This window comes from Colias philodice, chromosome 17 (genome assembly GCF_061535455.1).
Source record: "Colias philodice isolate Cphi_HAF_F1 chromosome 17, ilColPhil1 Martin Lab GWU primary, whole genome shotgun sequence".
NCBI lineage: Eukaryota > Metazoa > Arthropoda > Insecta > Lepidoptera > Pieridae > Colias > Colias philodice.
The window spans coordinates 1,087,877-1,112,053 of NC_143102.1; the positions used below are offsets into that span (position 1 = coordinate 1,087,877).

The 24,177-nt window shown below is 33.0% G+C and overlaps 1 protein-coding gene across 2 annotated transcripts in view; it reads right to left on the reverse strand.

Annotated features, from left to right (window-relative positions):
• Nucleotides 1-24,177, reverse strand: part of LOC149480807 (potassium voltage-gated channel protein Shaw-like) — a 178,748-nt gene that overhangs the window by 51,408 nt on the left and 103,163 nt on the right. For both annotated transcript variants that reach the window (XM_089705741.1, XM_089705740.1), the window contains exon 4: nt 11,490-11,669. In XM_089705741.1, coding sequence (XP_089561867.1) covers nt 11,490-11,669 — 180 coding nt within the window. The remainder of the gene's footprint in view (nt 1-11,489; nt 11,670-24,177) is intronic.

Sequence of the window (24,177 nt, forward strand, 5' to 3'; positions counted from 1 at the left end):
GTATTATGGACATGGCAGGTCACATTTTTAAAGGTTTGTCACAAGTATAAGCTTCTTACTTTTATTTATTTATTATTTGTTAAATGTACATTTAAGTGGTTTTTTTAATAAATGGCAATTAAGATCACAATCGTTTTTATTTAATTATCCCAATCCTGTGTGTAATTTCAAAATTCTTATTGTAACGTTCTCTATATGAATTTCGATAAAATATGGGTGGAAACTTGAAGTTGTATATAATATTATTAAATATATTGTATTGAGGATAGTTTTTAAAACTTTAATTGCCGTGGAAGACCTTGAAAGCATAACGGACCTACATTCTTTCGTACGTAAGTACAATATTATCAAAGACGTCATCATAGATGACATCTTTGTATAATATTTTAACGCTACATCTTAAACTTTACACCACGTAAATGTGAATTTTTCGTGCCATTATAACGTATATCCATTCACCGTTTGTTTCTATTGTCTTTTAACAAAACAAGCTGAGGGTTCGAAGTCACGATAATCCGCCCATCGTGAGAGCATTAAAACCTGAGTGACTGCTTTGAGGTTTTATAGTTATTTTGTTTACGTTTTTATCTAGTCAAGGTTGAAGTTTTACTGATGTTTTAATCGTAGAAATAAAATACACTATGAATCGTGAACAATGGCTTAGTGTTTATATTTGAGAAGCTGAAGTCAGTGAGTTTCTTTGAACGCGCTTTGAATCTCAAAAACAGCTGGTCCGATTTGAAAAATTCTTTCGGTGTTAGATAGCCCATTTATCAAAGAAGGCTATACGCTATATAATATCATCACGCTAAGATCATCAGAAGCGGATAATGCGTATGAAACTGCGAAGCACAGCTAGTATAATATAATCCAGATGATTTCTAAAACACGAAACAGCAATAGAATTAGATTTATATAATAGCACACCACTTAATTATTTGTATATAAACTTTTAAATGTTTCTTAAAGTATCCAACTAACATAAACATACAGGAAACGAAAAGCTAACATAAACATAAACAATCTTAATCAAATATCTTATATTAGAAGTTAAAATTATCCTCTTAATTGAACAGAATTATAAACATTAAATACGCGAGGTGAATAAAATCGTCTGTGTTTATTTAATGGCCTGAAACGTAATTTGTTTAGTAACTACATAATAAGTTTAATGGGAGGGAAAATAATAATGAGCGTATCGTTCAATCAGTACTGTAATTATAGAAATTAACTAAACTGAAAGCTTGTATTTTAATAATATTTTTAATAGTCATTAACTTTAATATTGGATATATAACATTATTGATACAAATTCTTTAAGCACAGGGGCCGTATTATGACCTCTAATTTTGACAGTTTACGGCGTGAATTAAACTTACTGGCAAATTCAAATTATGGTCGCAATGACCATTGTTGGCTGGTGATTGCGATTATATTTTATAAAAATTTATTTAAATTCCTTAGTGTAATGCCATCAAAAAAATTACAAAAAGAAAACTTATGCTAAAAGAAGACACAGCACAGATGGCGGGCCTTATCATCACTACATAGTATGTATAAAACAAAGTCACTTTCTCTGTCTCTATGTCCCTATGTATGCTTAAATCTTCAAAACTACGCAACGGATTTTGATGCGGTTTTTTTAATAGATAGAGTGATTCAAGAGAAAAGTTTTACTTTGTAATTTATTATGTTTTAGACAAAGCGGGCGAAGCCGCGGGCGGAAAGCTAGTCACTTATAAGAATCATAATATGAATTTGCCAGTCAATTCAATTCGTACATTGTCTGGAAAATATATAAAGAGGTTTAACCACAGGGTTTAACCGTTTAACTAATGATTAACTTAAAAACAACTCAACTGATTTTAAATATTCTTTGAGATTTAAACTTTTCAGTATTACATAGACTATATTTAATTTTATTTATTAATTCTAGGCTAGTATGCATAAAAAAACATTGAAACATTTATATTTAAATAATAGATACATATTCTAAATGGAAACAGATTTAAATGTATGGTATCATTACATTATTGTCTCCTTTGTAAAAATGACAAAGGCTGAGTTAAATTGCAGCAACGTCATTTGTTTTTATTTATTGGTTTAATATTTACATATTGTTAAATTAAAATACAATTTTCATTATTACAAGGATTTGATGTTGTTTCAAATAACATTAGCCCGTACATAAATTCCTTTTGTCCTTATAGTCACAGCATCACGCGTGAACAGCTGAACTGATTTTGATTTTGTTATCGCTAACGATAGAATGAAGAGAGATGTATCTAATGATGATAAGATACTTCTATTAAGAATAGGATCTTATTAAAGATAAACTAAGTAAATTTGCCTTGAAAAAATAAGGAAGCTTAACTTCGATTTAAATTTCACTTTTTTGACAGTTCATGCGAAAACAGACAATGTCTGTGGGTCAAATAGTTGATAATAAATATGGATAGATCATCAGCCCATTGTAATACAGACCTCCCATGAAGTTGCTGTTCATAATCCACATCACCTGCTTTTCGATTATTGGTAGATGTCACATGCCATCAGAGCTTTTGATTTTGCGACAAGCGGATTTCATTTGCATATTTTACTTCGCTGATTAGAGGCAATGTAGACAAAGTTGAAAAATTCAATTTAAAATTAAAACACGCTTGCCAGACTCTTAATCTAGAGTTAGTTAGTTAGGTCAGAACTTAGATATCTTAATTTATGGACTACCAAATACTCTAAATCTCTCTATTTAGGTAATTATATTTTGAGAACACAAAGCTATAAATGGCTGTAAAAATAATACATATAATACACATAATTATTATATTGCAGCAAATATTCACATTTTAAAACTCTATTCAAACAACTGTATGTAATAACTACGAGAATATTCAACATTTAATAAGATTCAAAATCATCTTAGCATATATTTACAAAAAACCAGTGAATAAATAGAGCCAAGCCAAGCCATTAATCATTCCCTTTCGTAACTTTTAGAACCTTCCGATTCATAAAAATAAGTACCATGACGCGCTGAATTTTGAACGGGGTTAAAATGTATCGTGGATCCTTTAACCCTTGCTGAAAATCAAATATTTTCGCACATATTGACTTTACACACATTTTTGAGTATTTTTCATATTCATTGACCTTTTTAGTTCAATGGTTATTCGACTGAAAGGTTCTGGGTTCGATAGTAACTTGAAAGGGTATGACAGAGTGGATATCTTAGATGTTGTTGGTATTTTTGACAAAAATCAAGTAAAAATGAAGACTTATTTTACCGTTTTAATTCTGTGTATTGACAAATATAAAGTTATATGCCTTGATCATTTTTGCAAATACACACAACTTTCTAGAAGTTTCTCTCGTCAAAATTGAAGAAGGAAAAACAGTATTTTGAACGTTCATACGTAATACAGGAACAACAAATTATGTTCGTGAATTGTTAAGTTTAAAATGTTACAAAAGTTGAAAAGCATACGAATGAGAAATGCATCGTAGTTCTTAAAGTCAACTGAACGAAATCTGTAATACCTGTTTATGATTAGATAAGTAGTCAAATTATTTCTTAATTACGAAAAAAATCACCCTAATTGCGTTTCGTTGCTTTCGCAACGTTTTCAACCATCAAAATTTATCCAAATATCGATTTTGATGTGATTAAATTTTGTAATAAACACGAGATTTTATCATCTCCGATCCATTTTAGTATTATTTAGAGGCCTTAAATAACAATCCAAATTCTCTAAGTCATGTTCACCCTAAAGGTCGTGTTTCCTTTGATGTTATTATTTTGTGACATGAAAAGAACATTATTTTCATCAAGGTTTTATTTTCCTTTTATTATTGCGTCAAGTGTGAATTCGTCGCAAATAATGGAGAAACTATGAGGAAATAGTAAAGCAATATTATTTTGTGAATACATATTCTATCTATATTCAAGAATATCATTAAAATACTATATCGGTTCTTTCCACTAAGTAAACATCTTTTTTGTTCTGTTGTACAAATGTTTTATTTAAATGTTTGAGCATGCTTAGATAGGGATCATTTAATTCGTCTACTTATCCTATATAATCATTCACGTGATTATTATTTCAAGTCTTAACAAATTTATCATCATCATCTTCCCGTCCTAACAAAGTAGGATAGAATGACATGTATAATTTTTTACAAGAAATATATTATAATATAAACAGATGTATTGTCTCTTCATTTAAATAAGCCATACTGCAATCGTGACGCATCCATCACGGTTTCTCTCAGGTACCAAAAGTTCTGTGTCTTTCGACCCGAGTATTTCATTTGAGACATTTAATCTACGTGTAGTCTTTCGGGAGTTTTGGACAGTCTATGCTGGCTCAAACAGCTAATAAGAAATTCCTTTAGGTCAGGAAAATGAGACGGGTCGCATTTACAAACAACTTTTTTATGGCTTACTAACGTAAGGCAGCATAGAACAATGTTATATACAGTGTGATTATGGTTTCATACATAATATATGTACAAGAACATTCAAAAATGTAGTACTACTAGTATTAAGCATATTCTTTTATCTTCATTTTAACACAAATAATATCTCTTTATATGAAGTTTTTGAAGTGAAATTTCTGTAGGCGCGTTAAAAAAATTTTCAAGGTCGCGTCATAGCAATACCGTCACGTAAGGCGATTTTGGTATCTTTGAATCTTGTCAAATAAATTTCACTTCTAACACATGTGCTGGGCACACACGCTCATGTTTAAAATAAAAATTGTACATTAGACGATAGTTAGATATTTAAATATATATAAATAAATATTTAGAAATATATGAACTAAGGCTGTTTATACGAGTATAAGGGATGATATAAGAATATTTCCCGGGTGAAAACAGTAACTCAAGATACCTACCGATTGTATACATTATCTATCTCCAACAAAGGATGGAATTAATTAATCATTTTTGCACAAAAGTTACATCAACTCAAAGACAATTTCTCCTTCAAATTTTTTGATATTATTTTGACGCTGGATTAACATAATACCGGTTTTATAACGATCATTTTTCAAAAGAAATTTTTTGATTAATTTGCTTTTCACTTTTCGGTTTCGACAATTCCTTTTTGCTATGTTTTTGTTCTAAATTGACATTTTCATTAATTTTATTTGTAATATTTTTCCTGGTTATTGTTTGTGAAATGAAATAAGATAATTGATTGAGTCCAATTTTCATTTTTGTTATAATAATCCTTTTTCCCAGTCTCCCAACTTTATCCTGCACTCTTTATAGTTTTTCCAGTGCTAAAGTAGATAAAAAATGCTGTATCACCAAACTATTAATAGACCGGGAGATACTGACACAAAATTTCGAGTCATTTGTAACAGGATGGCGGTTCTACAGGGGTCTTAGTACGCAATGACAAAAAGAAAAACGATGGCGTGAACGCTGGTACCGGCGGCTTAGTCGCATGGGCGTTAGTCGAACTCGTCGGAAAATAGCGAAAGTCAAACGATTTGTAACAGTATGGCACTTATTTTTCCTGTAAGTTTGAGGATCAACAAATATAAATACAAAATTTCAAAGATCTATGTGTTGGAAATCTTCACTTATATAAATTAATAATAAATTAAGTTTTCAAGTATGACAGCACTTTTTCCCCCTACTAGAAGTATGGCAAATATAATAATGGTCACATTTTATCAAATACTCTCCAAAAATCCAAATGCAATACTGGTACAAAAAGTTTGGCGAAATAAACATTTTTTGCAGATTTTCGGCGGTATGGCGACCATTTGGAATCGTCCGAAAAGTATGGCATGGCGATTTTCGTAAATGGCTGCACGACGATAGTTACCTGTGCAAAAGTTAGCCTGGTACAAATGGTTGAATGATTGTTTTATTTAAATCAACACATTCGCATCGGTATGGCGGGCTGTAAGTCACACCGGAACAGTATGGCATGACACTACCGCCTACTACTTTTTTATGGGCTATCGGTAAATTCTAAAATTTTTGTGTTACAAATCGTTTGACTTTCTCTATTTTTCCGACGAGTTCGACAAACGCCCACGCGACTAAGCCACCGGTACCAGCGTTCACACCATCATTTTTCTTTTTGTCATTGCGTACTAAGACCCCTGTAGAACCGCCATCCTTGTTACAAATGACTCGAAATTTTGTGTCAGTATCTCCCGGTCTATAAGTAATATATTGTAACACTTTTAAAAACTTCGTGTTATAATTTGGCTATGAATTTAATTTGATCTATTACAAACTAAACACACTTAATTGCTTATAAAATCAAATTTAAAGATAGTTTTTCTTTACGAAGTTTTTTTAAGCTATTGCATAGCTTCTATCGCGGGCTTTGAGCGCGGGGACCGAATCGAGAAATTCCGTAACGAAAAAACCTCACACTCCCCACTCCGACGGGCTCGGAGGTGTGGCTTGAAGGCATGCTATGCAATAGCTGTGGGCAGACTAATATATAGTAATCTGTGGTCGGCAGTCCCCGAGTACCACACGTCTTTTTTTGTATCAGTTATGATCCCAATACGATTTTTTATATCATCAGTACTTATATCTAAGAATATTTGACAAACATTTTAACAGATCAATATTATTCTACAGCCCAGACTCCTTGAGCAATTTTATAAAGAACGTAGTCACGATTACATTCAGGCAACAGATGTTTTCATTGTGTCCAATAATTAATGGAAGAAGAAATAGTCGTCTTGAAGTTCACTTGAAAGGGATTCACAGTAATGTTTTATAATACTAGGTTTGCTACGCGACTTCGTTCGTCTACGCTCCTGTTTGTGATGTTATTAATCATATACACTTTTCGTTATAATAGGTTGTCTTAACTAATATTGTAAAGCTGAAGAGTTTCTTTATTTGCTTGCTTGAACGCGCTAATCTTAGGAACTACGGGTCCGATTGAAAAAATTATTTCACTGATAGATAGTCCATTTATCGAGGAAAGCATCAATAATATAATTACACTTAAACCAATAGGAGCGGAGCAATACGGGTGAAAGCACGGGACAAAGCTAGTTAGGTATTTATTTTAGACATTCCACACTAAAGCAATAAGACATTTTTATCGCTTATGATAAACAATTATTAAAATAGAAATAATAACACAGGAGTCACTTAGTTAGTGCCAGTATACATTTTTTAAAGTTTCTATTGCAATAAAATTCAAAAAATTGTAAAAAGGATCGTAGTTTTATCTGCAGTAACATAACGATCATGACAAAGTGTAGATATTGGACCGTATAAACAATTTGTTCACGTCACAAAGTTCTTCTTTGTTACCTGTAAAATGTATTTTTAGTAAATTGATACAGTTTTACGTAGGATGTACGAGAGAATCTTTAATTATATAGTAACATGCCTAATAAATTATTATTATAACATTTTTGAATATTCAAAAATAAATATTCCCTATTTATTAGTCCCTAATATAAGAACGTTTCTGGATATTTTTAATATAAATACTCACTTTTTATACTCGTATATAAAATGCTTATATTAACAAGCTAATTTTAGTTAAAATCTAACGATATCTATTTTTACCCAATCTCTCATTTTTATTTACTAACCTATCCACCCTTACGTGTGACGCAAAATATAAGAATGGGCCCTTACCCTTTTCAATACATTTGTGGTGCGAAATTGCACCTTATAAAATTACAACCAATTCTCTTTATTTATATTAATGATAGTCTGGAAGAGAATCGCTACCCAGAGATATGAGCGCCATTTGTACATATATACTTGTCTATGTCTTCTGTGTTTTATGTTAATGATTAAGTGAAATTTCTTTAGGCTTTAAATTTCAAGGTCGCGTCATGGCAATATCGTCACGTCATGGAAAAAGGCGACAATTTTGGTATCTTTGAATCTTGCCAAAGAAGTTTCACTTCTAAACTCGTGTGCTCGGTACACACGCTCTTTTTGTGTATGTGCCATTGCACAAAAAGAGCGTGTGTACCGAGCACGAGCATTTCAATTCATTAATAATAATTAAACCTTTATATTATCTACCAACGGACCTCTTCAGTATAAAAATATCATTCAAATATAATAAGGAACAGCCCAATTTACGTTTATAGCGCTTGAGATTTAAGATACGCTCGAAGGACCAAAAGTTAATCAAGACCGCTTTGAGTGACTCAAATTGCTCCACACTTAATACTAAGAGCACTCAATCTTTGGTAAAGCCACGACAGATATCTTATCTCGGAAAGGCGAATTACTTCAACTATTCTATACGGTAATTAAGGATATTTTAGGTCTAAAGGTCACGGTGAAATCACATTATTATGGATTATAAGATTTTTTTTAGCGAGAATTTCATAAAATTCGTTGTACGAAAATGATGATCCACGTTGAATATATTAAGACAGATATTGGATCAGAATTAAATTGGATAAAAAAGGCTCGCTATTACTTAGATAATATATTTATATCAAATATTAATAATATTAACTTTAACGCAAAAGACTGCAGAAAAAAGTGCATATTAAACCACTTCTTCGATCGAAGTAAACAGCTACCTACCTTCAACAAAGTATAAAATTAATTCCTCTAGTCTTTAATATCAACGTCACATCTAACAATGCACAATATAAGTATCATTATCTATCACTACAACAAAGTTTCAAACACGACAAATATCTAGTAGAATTGTAATGACTTTCCTTTCAAAGGCTGTGGCTTCTATATGAGTTGGAGTTTAATAAAAAACTCTGGCAAAGTGCAATCCTGCGCCTGTGCTCTTATTTCCGAGTAAGTTAACCGGGTTATTGGAAATTGGATTTTGTGCTATTGAAATCAGGTTCGAACTTCGGAAATAGTTTGTTACACGACGAATTAGGCTGCAGCAGTTACATTAGTTTAGTAATAGTTAAAAAGAAAAACCATAGCAGTTTGTTGAAATTATTTATTTCTTAACATTAATTGGTGAAATTTTGTTGATAATATTCAATATTAATGCCTTGCATAGTTTTTAACAATGATTATTATTTTAAACTGCTGTCAATTTAATTTTAATCCAATTATCTGTACGCTGTTTTAAAAAAATATTTGAATACAATACGATTTGTTTTTAATTATCAATGTCAAACACCTTTATTTAGGGCCGATTTTTCAATCCCTGGTTAAAACTTATCCGTCCAATAAAGTATTACACGATAATATAATGTATATAAGATAATAAAATGTCACCTGTAAACTGTCAATTGCGGTCAATAAGAATACATTTTGAAATGGTAGTTTTATACGTTATTCGACGAATAAGTTTTAACCAAGGATTGAAAAATTAGCCCTAAAAAGCAATTAAATATAAACTAGGAAATAAACTGTTAGTTACACTATTTACCCGTAGAAACCTAATCCACACCCGCAGGCGAAATAAACTCCACATGATTTAACCGAACATATAAAAAAGTTTGACAGTCGTTAACCATTGTTTAAGTATCAAAATAAACACTAAAAAGGTCAAAATAGCCTTACGTGATCCTGGTTTAGTGCCTAAGGATATAGCAAAAAGGTAATCGCAATAAAAATTGAGATCTCGCACATTTTATGTAGTACTAGCTGCGCTTCGCGGTTTCACCCTCGTGGCTACGCTCCTGTCGGTCTTAGCGTAATAATATACTATAGCATTTATAGCCTATAGCCTTCCTCGATAAATGGGCTATCTAACACCGAAATAATTTTTCAAATCGGACCAGTAGTTCCCGAGACAAGCGCGTTCAAACAAACAAACTCTTCAGCTTTATAATATTAGTATAGAAATACATCTGTTACTGAAACACAACTGCTTTGTACGTTAGATTATGTCACAAATTGGACTAAATGTTATTTATCCTTTGAGGTAAAACTTCAAGAGATTATCTCATACAGCAATTCGCCGAATAAACTTTTAACCTTTAACATTTCCTCTAGATATATTTACTGTAAGTAAATGTTTAATTCGCATTTAAATGCTTGGAACTAGAATGAGCCTTTTCTGTGAATATGATTTTAGACGCATAGTTGATGTATAACCCTTGTGTTAACGTGTTCTATTGCACGCCTCATAAGCGAAGCGTTGAGGTGGGTACTACTGTCACTTCGCGCAAAACATCTGATTTTTCAAACTTAAAATGTCTTTATGTATCATACATTGCACTTGTAAGATAATACATATACACACATATTAAGAAAAAACACTATTTTTAACATTCATGATATTTTTGATGTCATTTTTGTTATTTAAACTAGTTAAAAAACAGTTTAAAAAAGTTCTGTCTTGGACGTCCGTGTGTCTGTATGTGCGGAGGATTTTCTTGTTAACACGATAGCGAACGAAATACTTTACTAATCGAGTCTTTTTTTTTCTCTTACGCTTGAGTATGCTCAGGAATAGAACCCTTTCATTTTTCAGGGTCTGATTCGATGTGGTTTAATTGTTATTAAATAAACAAAAATAATAATTAATAAATAATTATTAAAAAAAAATTATGAGGCGTGCACTTTTGGATTTTCCAAATTATTTCTCTTCTCTATGGAAATTAAACACTTCAACCAAAATTCGATTAGAAATTACTATTATTTCATTTGAAATACGTTTGTTCTAAAATTGTATATTAGAACTGTAATAATTACTCAACAAACAAAAGCTCAATTTTAGTTTTCGCACTACAATCAAAAACACGTTAAAAATGTAAATATTATTCCCTCTCTATTCTATGCAGTTCAAATCCTATCAATAATAATAAACGAGTGCAAATCGCTTTGATTTATTGAGCTTAAAATTCAGATTTATTTCCTTTCATTTGACGTTGAATCTAAGGTATTGGAAGCTTAAATCCATTTTAGATTGAAACTTTTATTTGAATTTTACACGAGACAGATCACCTGTGAAATTCGATAATCTTCATAGCTCTATTATGTTAAATTTTACAGGAGTATCTTAAATTCTTGTTCACTGAAATTATATTTTAATGAGAATAAAAACTATCGGATTTTTTGCAAGATTTATTTAACGTATTATTCAAACCATGTCGACCAATTTACAGCGAGCTTGCGGCCAAGAGCAGACTCTTATATCCTTATGCATTTTTAAGGTAAACAATACATGAATATTTTGATAAAGAACTAGTTTATTACCTATCCCTACATAGTATAAAACAAAGTTGCTTTCGCTGACCATGTGTCCCTATCATGCTTAAATCTATAATCTATACGCGACGGATTTTGATGCGGTTCTTTTTATTTGATAGTGATTCTCGAGGAAGGATTTAGTATACATATAATTCAGTAGATTTAAACAAAGCGGGCGAAACCGCTTTCAGATAGCTTGTTATGAATAAAGTATAACTTGTATCAATAAATTAAATGAATTTGCAATTACAATTCAACGATTTTACAAGTACTTCAAAACTATCTCATGTTTGTATTATAATTTTCTGTTACTTAGGTACAGTAATATTCCTCTAAATTAACACTACCTTTGCAGACGGTGAACTAGAGGGCTCGTCGAACAGCGCCCAGACCTTCGGCTTGATCCTCTGCCATATCCCCAGTTCACCAGAGTGATACGCTTCCTCATATCCAAAGAGCCTAGCGATCTCCTCCTCTGAGGGCTTCTCGCTGTCGATGTCCAGTTTGTCCAGGATCGCCAGGGTATTCTGAAATAAAGGACCTTTATGTTATATGCTAAATTGGTTATTTTTCGAGTGTACACATAATTTTTCTTATTTATGACTTATTATCCTGTCAGTGTGTGGTATTTTTGAGCTTTATAAGAATCGTTATATATTTAAGGCATGCATGACCGTTATGTTCTTTGTATTAATAAAATAAATAATACTAAAATAAAGAAATTATTACTTAATACGCTTTTATTAGCTTTACCTGTATGTGTGTATGTTACTTTTTACCCACTTTAAACGGACAAATTTAATTATAACTTTGTACACACAGGTTCGGTGACAATAAAATAATTGCGTGTAGGTATGCTATGTACAGCATAGCGTTTTTTCACTATAATTATTTAAGCAGAAGAAATGGGAGATTCTATTTCTAACGAGTATTTGCATTGCAGTGCACGTATAGTGATACATTCGACAAATCTGCATTGTAATGGGAAAACAAAGGCATATAGCATCACGTGGGTAGAGCACTCTGAAATGTGTAAGAGGAGAGGGTTGCATAAATCCATACTATATATTATTATATTATCTATACATATAATAAAATCGTAGGAAAGTCAAAACTGTACATTGAATATTTTTTTAAAAGAATACATAAAATCGATATAGAAGCCAAAAACATAGTTTTTAGAATTTTTGTCTGTTTGTCTGTTTGTCTGTTTGTCTGTTTGTCTGTATGTTTGTCCAGGCTAATCTCGAAAAGTACTGCATAGATTGACTTCAAATTTTGCATGAATATTACTAACAGGTCGGGTGAGGCTTTTTTAAACATATTATCATGCTATCACCTCCGGGGGAGGAGCTGTGAACCTTTTTTTTTCTTACGTATTCCGTGTATTACGACAGCGTACAATCTAAAGACTCATGTTTAAATGTTGGTTTCGGGTAAGCTATGCTATTATCTAGCTTTACACAATAAAAACTATGTCATTTACGTAATTTGGGCAGAGAATCAGTTTAATGAATTTATTAGTATACAAATTTGAAACAGCGCCATCTATGAGATATCGTAGAAATCAAATCAATTTACATGTTAACACTACTGAACACAATGTTAAAAATTAATAATTTAAATATAATTATGTTATTTATTTATTTAACTCTTTAACCCATATCTTCCCTTCCCTATAAGGTGCGCTTATAATTCGTGTGAATATACTACATTTTTAAAAGTGAGGGTAGATCTTTATTATTTTAAGTCAAACTAGACACCATTACAGTTAATCTAATATTGATTGTGTTCATTGGTTACATTTTTAAAAATCTTCGTGTTTTAAAAATTGGATAACGAGGCGGGACTCGAACCAGCATTCTTTAGTGGTCGAATTTTTTCTATTCTTTATAAATTTATTGTTTATGAATTTATATTTATAAACAATAATACAAAAAGGTTAGTTCGTTGAAAATAATTATTATTATTCCTTCATCATTTACATGCTGTAAGTAAAAATATACTTTGACTGTTAATACTTTTGTTCAGTATTTACCTGTATGATTATTGCTTGGTAATTAATATATTTTCATGTCGTATACCTAATTAAAAACATAAGTTTGATGTGAAACTAGCTGGATTTATTTTTACACACTCACAGTCTTATATTTTGTGTTAACGTTAAAATAGTATTAATAGTGTAAATCATAATATTTTTCTCTATTAAAAATATTTCCTTTTTTCTGATGGTATTGGCATCGAATTAAACCGCGCTGTCGTTTCGTTCACAAAAAGTGATGTTATGAGGACCGAATATGTAGCCGCCTCAACTTACGGAAACGAGAGTAACCTGAGTTGTCTGTTAGTTATTGTATAGTCGAATTTAACGTTACATGGAAATTGGAATCTAAATATATGTATACTTATATACTTATATTAAATCTGTAGAAGTCAATTCTGTACATGAAATATATTTCCTAAATAACTATCACGAGGTGATTAGGGATCGACACTGACGCCAAAAATTTTTGTCTGTCTGTCTGTGTTATAAAAACAAAAACTACTCGACGGATTTAAACGAAACTTGGTTCAATTATTTTTCATATTCGTGAGCAGAGCAGTAACTCCATTTTTAAGCTTTCGTCGCGTGTGTAACCTTAATGGTTAAAGCTACACAGAAATCAAGTATGAAAGAAATGTTCTCCATATTATATAAAAAATATCTCCCGACATCATAAATGTCTATCTTTTATGGTTGAGCTTAGGAGTTCAAAGCTTTCTGATTATATTTGTCTACTAGCTGTGCCCGCGACTTCGTCCGCGTGGAATAGTGACTATGGGACCTATGACCATGGGCTCAGGGTGGGGCAACAATAATTGTTTTTATTTTCATGCTTCCACTCCCACGTTCACTCCCAGGCCCACGCCAACGCCCACGCCCACTCCCCTTCACAATTGGTACCTACCAGATCAAAGCCAGGGTAAGCGCCCCACCCAGCCCCACCGTGGCTACGCCCATGCTGAATTACTACTTAACATACAATTATTGAGTAAATACGTACTACCATAAATAATTAAAAGAATTGTTATTAAAATTTCTTACTAAACTGAGCTAAAAAACTTACGTACCAACTTATTAAAGAAAATCAAGAAATGAAATGCCTAACCTATACCAAATAGTTACTACATAATATTGTAATTAAAAATTATGATTAGTATATAATATCGAAAATCAAAAAAGAAATGCCTAACTAATTCTACGTAAAATTTCTTTTAAATTATGTCATATTATTTTTTAGGAACCAGGGGGGGAGAGGAGCAAATTCTATTTCCTTCCTTTCTTAAATGGATGTTTTTAATAATGTATGGTGTAGCCACTGATCAGCTTAATCGATACTCAATTTTTATCAAATCCAGCAACAAATCCAAATTAGATGTTTCCTGTCTCACGCACGTAACTAAAGGCTGAAGAGAGAGAGAGAGGGAGCACGTAACTAAACCGTTTAGACGAAGAAAAGTGTATAGAAAAAGGAATAAATAATTTCATAAACTTCCCGACGATCTTTAAAAATAAATTATTATATCATTTTTTTCATTTTTCACTTTTACCCCTATGTAGGTATAATAATTGGATGAACCGATTTTGATACAATTTATCTAAGAACCAGCGTCGGAAAATATGCTGCCTAACAAAAAAAAAGCCGCATCTAATTCGGTTTACCTGTTAGCCAGCTACGGTGCCATAGACAGACACACACACACACAGAAATACTTAGCAGTCAAACACATAACACCCGTCTTTTTGCGTCGGGGGTTAAAAATATAATACGACATAATTTAAAGGACATTTTATGTGGAAAATTTACCTATTAGAAGTAACCATAATGTTAATTTGACCCCGCCCCCCCCCCTACTACCTCAGCTTACCCCCAAACCCTTGGGGAATTTTGATATGATCACCTGGACATGTAAAGGAATAACTGTAGCGTACATATAACAGATAAATTACGTTTTATCGTACACTGTACAGTGTAAAATAGAATGCCTTAGCAAATGTTCGCCGTGATTACTTATAAATTGTCATAAACTTTTTTATTTATGAACCGATTGATATAAAATAAACACTAAATGTTAAATGAAGATTACCACAATACATTAGTGAAAACCGCATCTAAATCGGATGAGCCGTTTCTGAGATTAGCGTGCACAAACATACAGACAAACAGACAAAAAAATTTTTAACTACAGTTTTGGGTTCAAGATCGATTTAATAATAACACCTGCTAATTTTTTTCTACATATTTTCATTGTACAGACATCGTTTTTCCACAATTTTATTATATGTATTGATGATGATGATGATTGATGATTATAACACTCTCAGTCCGTTTTAACTTAATTTTTATTCACTCGCATCAGTGCTACCTAAAAAATCTTTATATCGAAATTCGAGCAAAGCTAAGAAAATGAGAAATAAGAGTTCTCAAGGATCGTTAGAGGTGGCTTACTATTGACCGAAAACAACATGTGTTATGCCGAGAACCTGAAACCGCTCCACAACGAGAATTGCCTGTGAGACCGAAACCTTCATTGAGAGGGTATAACGTCTCACAGCTGAACGCAAATGGCATATTTTATCTCGATAATCTGAAACTTTTACTCAATATGAAGACCGTTTGACAAATGATAGGGTGCACCATAACATTATTTGATCTCTTGAAGATGAACATGAGCATAAGCAATGACTAGAGTAGGGACGCGAATATTACCATTATTTGAGACAAGATTATTTGAGACAAGTACGATTAATAAGTTTGTTTAATGAAAGATTAAGAATTGAAACTATTTGGTCTCTTGAAACGGACGAATAGCGAGAGGCCCGTCTTACTGTAGACAGATTTCGACAGTCTTAATGACTTAGAGGTAAACATAGAAGATCAATCTACGAGTTCGGTGGTGTGGTCCGACAAATATAAAAGTGGGTTTGCTTATAACCTCACAATTGATTACAGATCATCTTCTGTATAGGCGATATTAACGCAGTATGTTCTTTTTGTAATGCTTTAAAGAGGAGTAAGGAGTCGGCTTTCGTTTGAAGATATACCAGAACCTTTGAAATCACTACTTTTAGAGGAACATGTGCAATCTAAACAGTTCTTAGACAATATTCGCTCTTATAGTAGTGCGTTTTAAATGATCCTTTGGTGCTCAACAATTATCAGAGGATCCTTTCATGCTTACTTTTAAGATACAAGGTCAAGTTTATCATTTGATAGGATCCCTTTTGCCTGAAGGCCAACCTAAGTTTCTTCAAATATATTTTGTATTCGACTACAACGAATAGTCGAATACAAGAAATCAATATTTCTCGAATTTAAAATATTACAATTTTTCCTACAGTAGGGCGACGAATGTATTTTCGCATAGTAACGGAGGGGAACTCACGGGGGGTCGAGTGACGCGGGCCACGTACCACAAACATGCTTAGTTTGTTGTACCGAGCGCGAAAGAAAGTCATCGTGTTTTTAGTAAAATTACTATGTAAACTATAACGTAATTTAATACTTAGGTACATATTATATAATGATGCGCTCAAACTGTTAATCTACATTTAATTTAGATTATTATTTGAATTACTAAGTAATGTAGAATTTAAATCAAATTCACTCATGTTTTCCTCAGATTTTCGATGTCCTCCGTATTCGCGGACGAAGTCGCGGGCAACAGCTAGTTAATATTATAAATGCGAAAGTAACTCTGTCTGTTACTCAATCACTCCTTAACTACTGAACCAATTTGAATGAAATTTGGTATAGAGATATTTTGATACCCGAGAAAGGACATAGGCTACTTTTTACCCCGGAAAATAGGATAGGTTTTATCCAGGAAATCCCACGGGAACGGGAACTATGCGGGTTTTTCTTTGACTGTGCGGGCGAAGCTGCGGATGGAAAGCTAGTATATTATTAAATTAATGTAGGTAGTAGATGGCTCTGCGTTATGTCTGTACGAATACGAAAACATCCTTGTCTGTTCACCAGACTTGACACCAAAATTACTGAACAGATTTCGATTAATTTTCATATTCATACGTCATGTAGTGATGAAATAGACTCTTTGTAAGAACAAACACGAAAAGATTTAAATAGGAGGTATAAATAAAAATAAGGGGAAATATGTCATGTCTATTGAAAATTAGTCGCCAAAACCCTAATTTATTAATAAAATTATCCCCAATATAACATGATAATATTATCACATCTGTACCCGGCTGCGTTTGAAGCCTTTCAATCATCAGCGAGCGATGGAGCGGAATTAATTCGCTTGTTGTGAATTTGTCAAACGAATTTTGAACAGAATTTACAAAATTTCATCTCGGAAAGAGTAAAGTTACGACAGGTTACAATTATTTAAATCAATCTAACGTAATCACATTACACAAGTAAGACGCAGTAAAACAATAATTTAAATATATAATTGAGTACATCATCACTACATAGTATAAAACAAAGTCGATTTCCCTGTCCCTATGTCCCTATGTCCTTATGTCCCTATGTCCCTTTGTACGCTTAAATCTTTGAAACTACGCAACGGATTTTGATGCGGTTTTTTTTAATAGATAGAGTGATTCAAGAGGAAGGTTTATATGTATAATAACATCCATTAAATAGTGGAGAAGTACTGTTATTTTTGAGGTTTCTAAAGTGATGTCGTAAAAAATTACATTTTTTCCGCTTACATTGCAAACGCAGGCTGAACCCTACGAGTTTTATCAAAATAATGTACTAAGTATTATACACATTGAAAAGGTCTATAGAAAAGTCCGCGATGGTATATGTCTATCTCTTATGGATAACTCACAATAACATTTTTTTGTCATTTACTTTTTACGAAAAATAATGGCTAATTTTCGATGCGATTTTAACCAATACAGCATTAATCCTTAACCAATTAAATACCTTGAATACATTGTTCGTTTAATATAGATCTATATGGCCCTTTACACCGTATGATTTAAGTGAATATTTTCGAAGATATTACAGATTTAAAAATTGCGGGACGTAGCGTTTGCGGCGGTACCGGCCGGCCGCCAGGCTATCTATACGAAGTCGGAGCGGGCCGCTATGTTTTTATATACAACGCGAACGTTCACAGTTTTTCTGTAGTGTATTTAGTATCAGCATTGCACCCGTGCGAAGCCGGGGCGGGTCGCTAGTCTGTAGTATAAATTAGTACTTATTTATAACATAGCTGAAGTCAACCCTTTGACTGGTGGCGCATAAAATCTAACTTTATGGAGTCGTAAATTGCCCGCTAGTCGGGATCAGTTCCATGCCTATTATTGAAGTGGTACAAATATAGGAATACGCGATTATTACTGTCCTACTTATCTTATTAAATGTTAAATGTTTTTTCTTTCTTTCTTTCTTTCTTTCTTATTTTCTACTCATCCGTAATACGATGTAAAATGCGAAAGTTTCTTGGTTAGTTATACGTCGCAATGGAGCGAATTTATGATATGATTTTTGCGACTAGAGACAATTAGGAGGATAGAGAAGTACTGCGGCCAAACATCTCATTCAAATAAAAAATTACATTGACAGTGCAGGCGAAGCTGCGGGAGGAAAGCTAGTCATATTTTCTTTGTAAAAATGGATATTGTACGTATATATCATGTTTGTTAAAGTTTGGTAAGAGATTAAATTCTGGATTAACACAATAAATTTATAACACTAAGTATTGATATCAAAGCATTCATTTTAATTCAAATCTTGGACCAAACAACGCCCGAAGCAACAGATGCTACAAGAAAAGTTCAGCGAATATAAGTATAAATTATTTTTTGTGCCCGGATTACGATCTCGGCATTTATTAACCTCCGAATAAAGTTAATTTCTTAGAAATTTATTTGTTTTTCATTTTAATCTGCCGAGAGCGAAGTTACAACGATATCTGAGTAATTGAACCGAATATTATTTGAGACGAGATTAAAATATTATAGTTAGTGGATGTTTCTTAGAATATTACATTATTAATTTTATAAAATGGTACAGTGTTGTCATCCTTGGAATAGAATATTTCGAGGAAATATTTGACAATGTTGAACGTTTTAGTGGATCAATTTTTATAATAAGGATTATATTATAATGACGAATATACTAGTACAAAAGATGCTTGGTTTTAAATACAAGGAAGTAACTGTTAAATTAAAATTTTACAAACAAATCGATGAGCTTTGACACAGTGATACATAATATATACCTACTATACATAAAAAATTTGCATTTAAAATTATATGTATTTTTAGTCTCTAACTTTGTTTAATACGCACGTACTTATGTATAAAATAAAGTTAAAGAATATATTTATCAGTGTTCTTTATGTTAGTGAACTTAGCAGATCATTTTTAGCAGATCAAAAAAAAAATGTGAGTTCTTATGCCGGGTCCAGACTGGTGAAACGTAACATGCAATGTAACATTCTGCCTTTCATTGCATGTTCGCTGCTGGTGTGGACGCATAGCGCGCTCATAACGCGCATTCACTACGAACATCCCGCGTTCGTCTGTTTCCGCCATTCTGCCGCGAACACGGCCCTTCGATACACGTTTTTTTCGTGCGCGTCAAACCGGTAGATCACACGAAGCATGGAGTCCGAAGACCACGTTCTTGCTATGACGATTATCAGTACTTCATTATTAATAATACATCAACTCATGAAAACACGCCGAAGACCCTTTCTTTTGCTCATTCCACGCAGTCTCGTCCTCCATGTTCGTTGCGTTCTCAAACGACCGTCCACATTGGCTGCTCCGCGCACACTACGCGCCCCTTTGTGTTCGTCGAAAAACCGACAAATTTCGGATCGCTCCGCGCGCGGCTTGTAATGCTCGTAGCATGCGCGTGTAATGCACAATTCGCGCGCGCAAGACGTCCAAACTATGAGAAATTGTTACAAAGTGTGTTACCTTTCATGATACATTGCAGCAATGTGGACGGTGAATTCTTTCATTGCATGTTACATTGCATGTTACGTTTCACCAGTCTGGACCCGGCATTATCGCGTGCAGTTGAGTTCTACAGTTCCTGATACTTTTTAGAAATAGTTCTGGCGTTTTTACCTTAAAAAACGACATTTGAAAAAATGATCTGCCAACTTCCCGTAGCAGATCATTTTTAGCAGATCAAAAAAAAAATGTGAGTTCTTATCGCGTGCAGTTGAGTTCTACAGTTCCTGATACTTTTTAGAAATAGTTCTGGTGTTTTTACCTTAAAAAACGACATTTGAAAAAATGATCTGCCAACTTCCCGTAGTAGATAATTTTTAGCAGATCAAAAAAATGTGAGTTCTTATCGCGTGCAGTTGAGTTCTACAGTTCCTGATACTTTTTAGAAATAGTTCTGGCGTTTTTACCTTAAAAAACGACATTTGAAAAAATAATCTGCCAACTTCCCGTAGCAGATCATTTTTAGCAGATCAAAAAAAAAATGTGAGTTCTTATCGCGTGCAGTTGAGTTCTACAGTTCCTGATACTTTTTAGAAATACTCGCGTAAAATGAAACACTAGAAAATTTATTTGTCATATTTCATCACGCCGTAGCACCATGCCATAGCATCATGCCGTAGCTTCATGCCGTAGCATCATGCCGTAGCATCATGCCGTAGCATCGCGCCGTAGCATTACGCCGTAGCATCACGCCGTAGCATCACGCCGTAGCATCATGCCGTAGCATCATGCCGTAGCATCACGCCGTAGCATCATGCCGTAGCATCATGCCGTAGCATCACACCGTAGCATCACACCGTAGCATCACGCCGTAGCATCACACCGTAACACATGCCGTAGCATTACGCTGTAGCATCACGCCGTAGCATCACAGCGTAGCATCACTCCGTAGCATCACGTCGTAGCATCACGTCGTAGCATCACGTCGTAGCATTACGTCTTAGCATCACGTTAAGCCGGGTCCAAGTCGGGTTTTTTCAAATGTCGTTTGTAAAGGTAAAAACGCCAGAACTATTTCTAAAAAGTATCAGGAACTGTAGAACTCAACTGCACGCGATAAGAACTCACATTTTTTTTTTGATCTGCTAAGTTCACTAACATGTGTTCTTTAAGTTTCCAGTGCAGACGATGTGCTAAGTAAATTACTAAGTAATTAGTAAGTAAAGTAATTACTTAGATGATGTAAAAGTTTCAGTTATATTGGAATAATTATATTCTATTTGTGTTTGATTTAAGCGAGAATTTTACTTTGATAAATTAAATACTTCATCGGATTATAAACATGAGGTATTAATTATATTATTTAATAGCTGTGCCACGTGGTTTATTCGCATTTCTCTGTTCTAAATAGTCTTAGCGTGATGATAAGTATAATATAGTCTATAGCCTTCCTCGATAAATGGACTATCCAACAGTAAAATAATTTTTCAAATCGGACCCGAGGTTCTAGTCATGAGCGCTATCGAGCAAACAAACACTCTTCAGCTTAATAATAGTATTGGGATATATTAATTTCTAAATTATTATTGTATTAATTTTTTTTTTATGAAGCCTAAGTTATCAAAATGTTGATTCTATGCACTGTAAAATGCATTGAAGTTATATTCTTGTAAATGAGAAGGAAAATAAAAGATAGAAGGAATCTTATCTTTCAAGATGAACTTATTCGTTTACTTAGCGCAGTGAAATAACTTTATGATTAACATTACATATAAGTTGGAATGCACTTAAAAATAAGTTTATCTTAATAGTCGTGTCTTTGATTCTACGTGATTATTGTTTGTTAGGAACTGTCTCTCTGTAGTGAGAATAAAATGGCTTGCTGTTATTGTTGCAGCTGTTGCATCGGTTACTGTTACGCATAACGCATGTTACTTCTGCTATTGCGGCTGTTGCAGCTGTAGTTGAAATTGTTGTTGCTGTGATAGTGTTGATTGTTGCTTGATCATCACACTTTTGTGTCTCACTGTGTTTTAAGACCTATTTCACATGCGTGAACAGCATACTTAATACCTACATAAAATCATAAAAAAATTGTTATCGTTAAAACTATTACTATCTAGAACAATATTATTATAGTTAGATACGTGATTAAAATTAATTGCTTCGAAAATCGTTAAACCTAGTGTTAAAGATAAGTCGTAAAATTAGCGCGAACGCTGTAGGTATATTGTATAATAAACTGTTCGTTATTTTTATAGATTTCCAACCAATTAAAAGTTTTGATTGGAAAGATATACAAATAGAATGAGTGACTCTTCTTATAATATAGTTTCTTATTTCTAAGTTATATCTTCGATACTATTACATATTACTAGCTTTCCGCCCGTGACTTCGCCCGCGTTTTCAAAGAAAAACCCGCGTAGTTCCCGTTCCCGTGGGATTTCCGGAATAAAACCTATCCTATGTTTTAATCCAAGTTACCCTCTGTATATGTGCTAAATTTCATTGTAATCGGTTCAGTAGTATTTGCGTGAAAGAGTAACAAACCCACACATACACATCCTCACAAACTTGCGCATTTATACCTAATATTAGTAGCATTTTCACTGTTAAGTCTTATATCACAGTCCACAGATAATATACTACTAAACCTACATACTTATAAAAATCTAAAGTTGAAAATACAACAAACTACGCTATAGAGCCAAAGAAAAATACTTAATGTGGCCAAGCTACTCTAAATCTATTTATTAAAAATCCCTCCTAATTTTATAATCTTATGTGACAATTGTGTTGTTTAAAATAAGGGTACAGAAACATCTTTGACAAAATTACAGAAGTTTTTAGGAAGGAATTTCAAGACTACTAAATTTAATTAAGAGCATCAAAGGTAAGCGTAATTTATAGACTTACCTTTTTATGTTAAATGGGTGTTTTTGTCAAATTAAATTATTTTAAAATTTACAAGATAAGAGCGAATTATTTAACATAATTATTTGTTTATGTTATTATTATTGTAATGACTTCCTTGTCCATAATAAGTATTAAGTAATAACAATAATATAATTTTTGTAATCTACTAGCTTTCCGCCCGCGGCAAGGCCCGCTAATCCCTACTTAATATTATAAATGCGAAAGTAACTCTGTCTGTCTGTCTGTTACTCAATCACGCCTAAACTACTGAACCAATTTGCATGAAATTTGGTATGGAGATATTTTGATACCCGAGAAAGGACATAGGCTACCTTTTAATGCGAAATATGTACGCCGTAAGCCGGTGTAAGCCGGGGCGGACTGCTAGTAAATTATATTATAATTTACTGAAACCTTCCTCTTGAATCACTCTGTCTAAAAACCGCAGCAAAATCCGTTACGTAGTTTTAAAGATTTAAGCATAGGTACATAGGGACATAGGGACAGAAAAAGCGACTTTGTTTTATACTAGGTATGTAGTGATAAAACCGAATGTAACAAACAAGTATCGGTTTATTTATTTACTGTTCATATGCTACAGCAGTAGTAAAGAAATAACTACCGTATAGAAATACATGACTACATGCATTGTAAAGGAACACATCGACTTTTAAGCCTTAAAGCCTTCGAGGCTAAGTTGCAAGCTCAAGTGAATATTATCAAACAAGAAAGTCGAGTTGGAAAAACTTTAATGCACGAAACGTGAGTAACTATTCCTTTTAAATTTTAACTTTATTACTCAAACATTGTAATGCGCATACTGAAGTTTTAGTGAAGAATAATTAGTAGAAATTACAACTTTGATAAGCCAAACTTTATATAAAATTAAACATGTTTTATGGTGGAATAAATATTACTTAAATTAAGGTAAAATACCTTTTGAGTTGACTTTCAGAGTATAGTGCAGAAGTTGATTAATTAAAAAAAAGACGTGTGGCACTCGGGGACTGCCGCGGTAAAGCTTTTGCATGCTATGCCTTCAAGCCACACCTCCGCGCCCATCGGAGTGGGGAGCGTGAGGGTTTTCGTTACTAAATTTCTGGATTCGGTCCCCGCGCTCAAGGCCCGCGATAGAAGCTATGCAATAGCTTAAAAATATTAAAGTTTTGTCCACTTCTTTATATTACTTA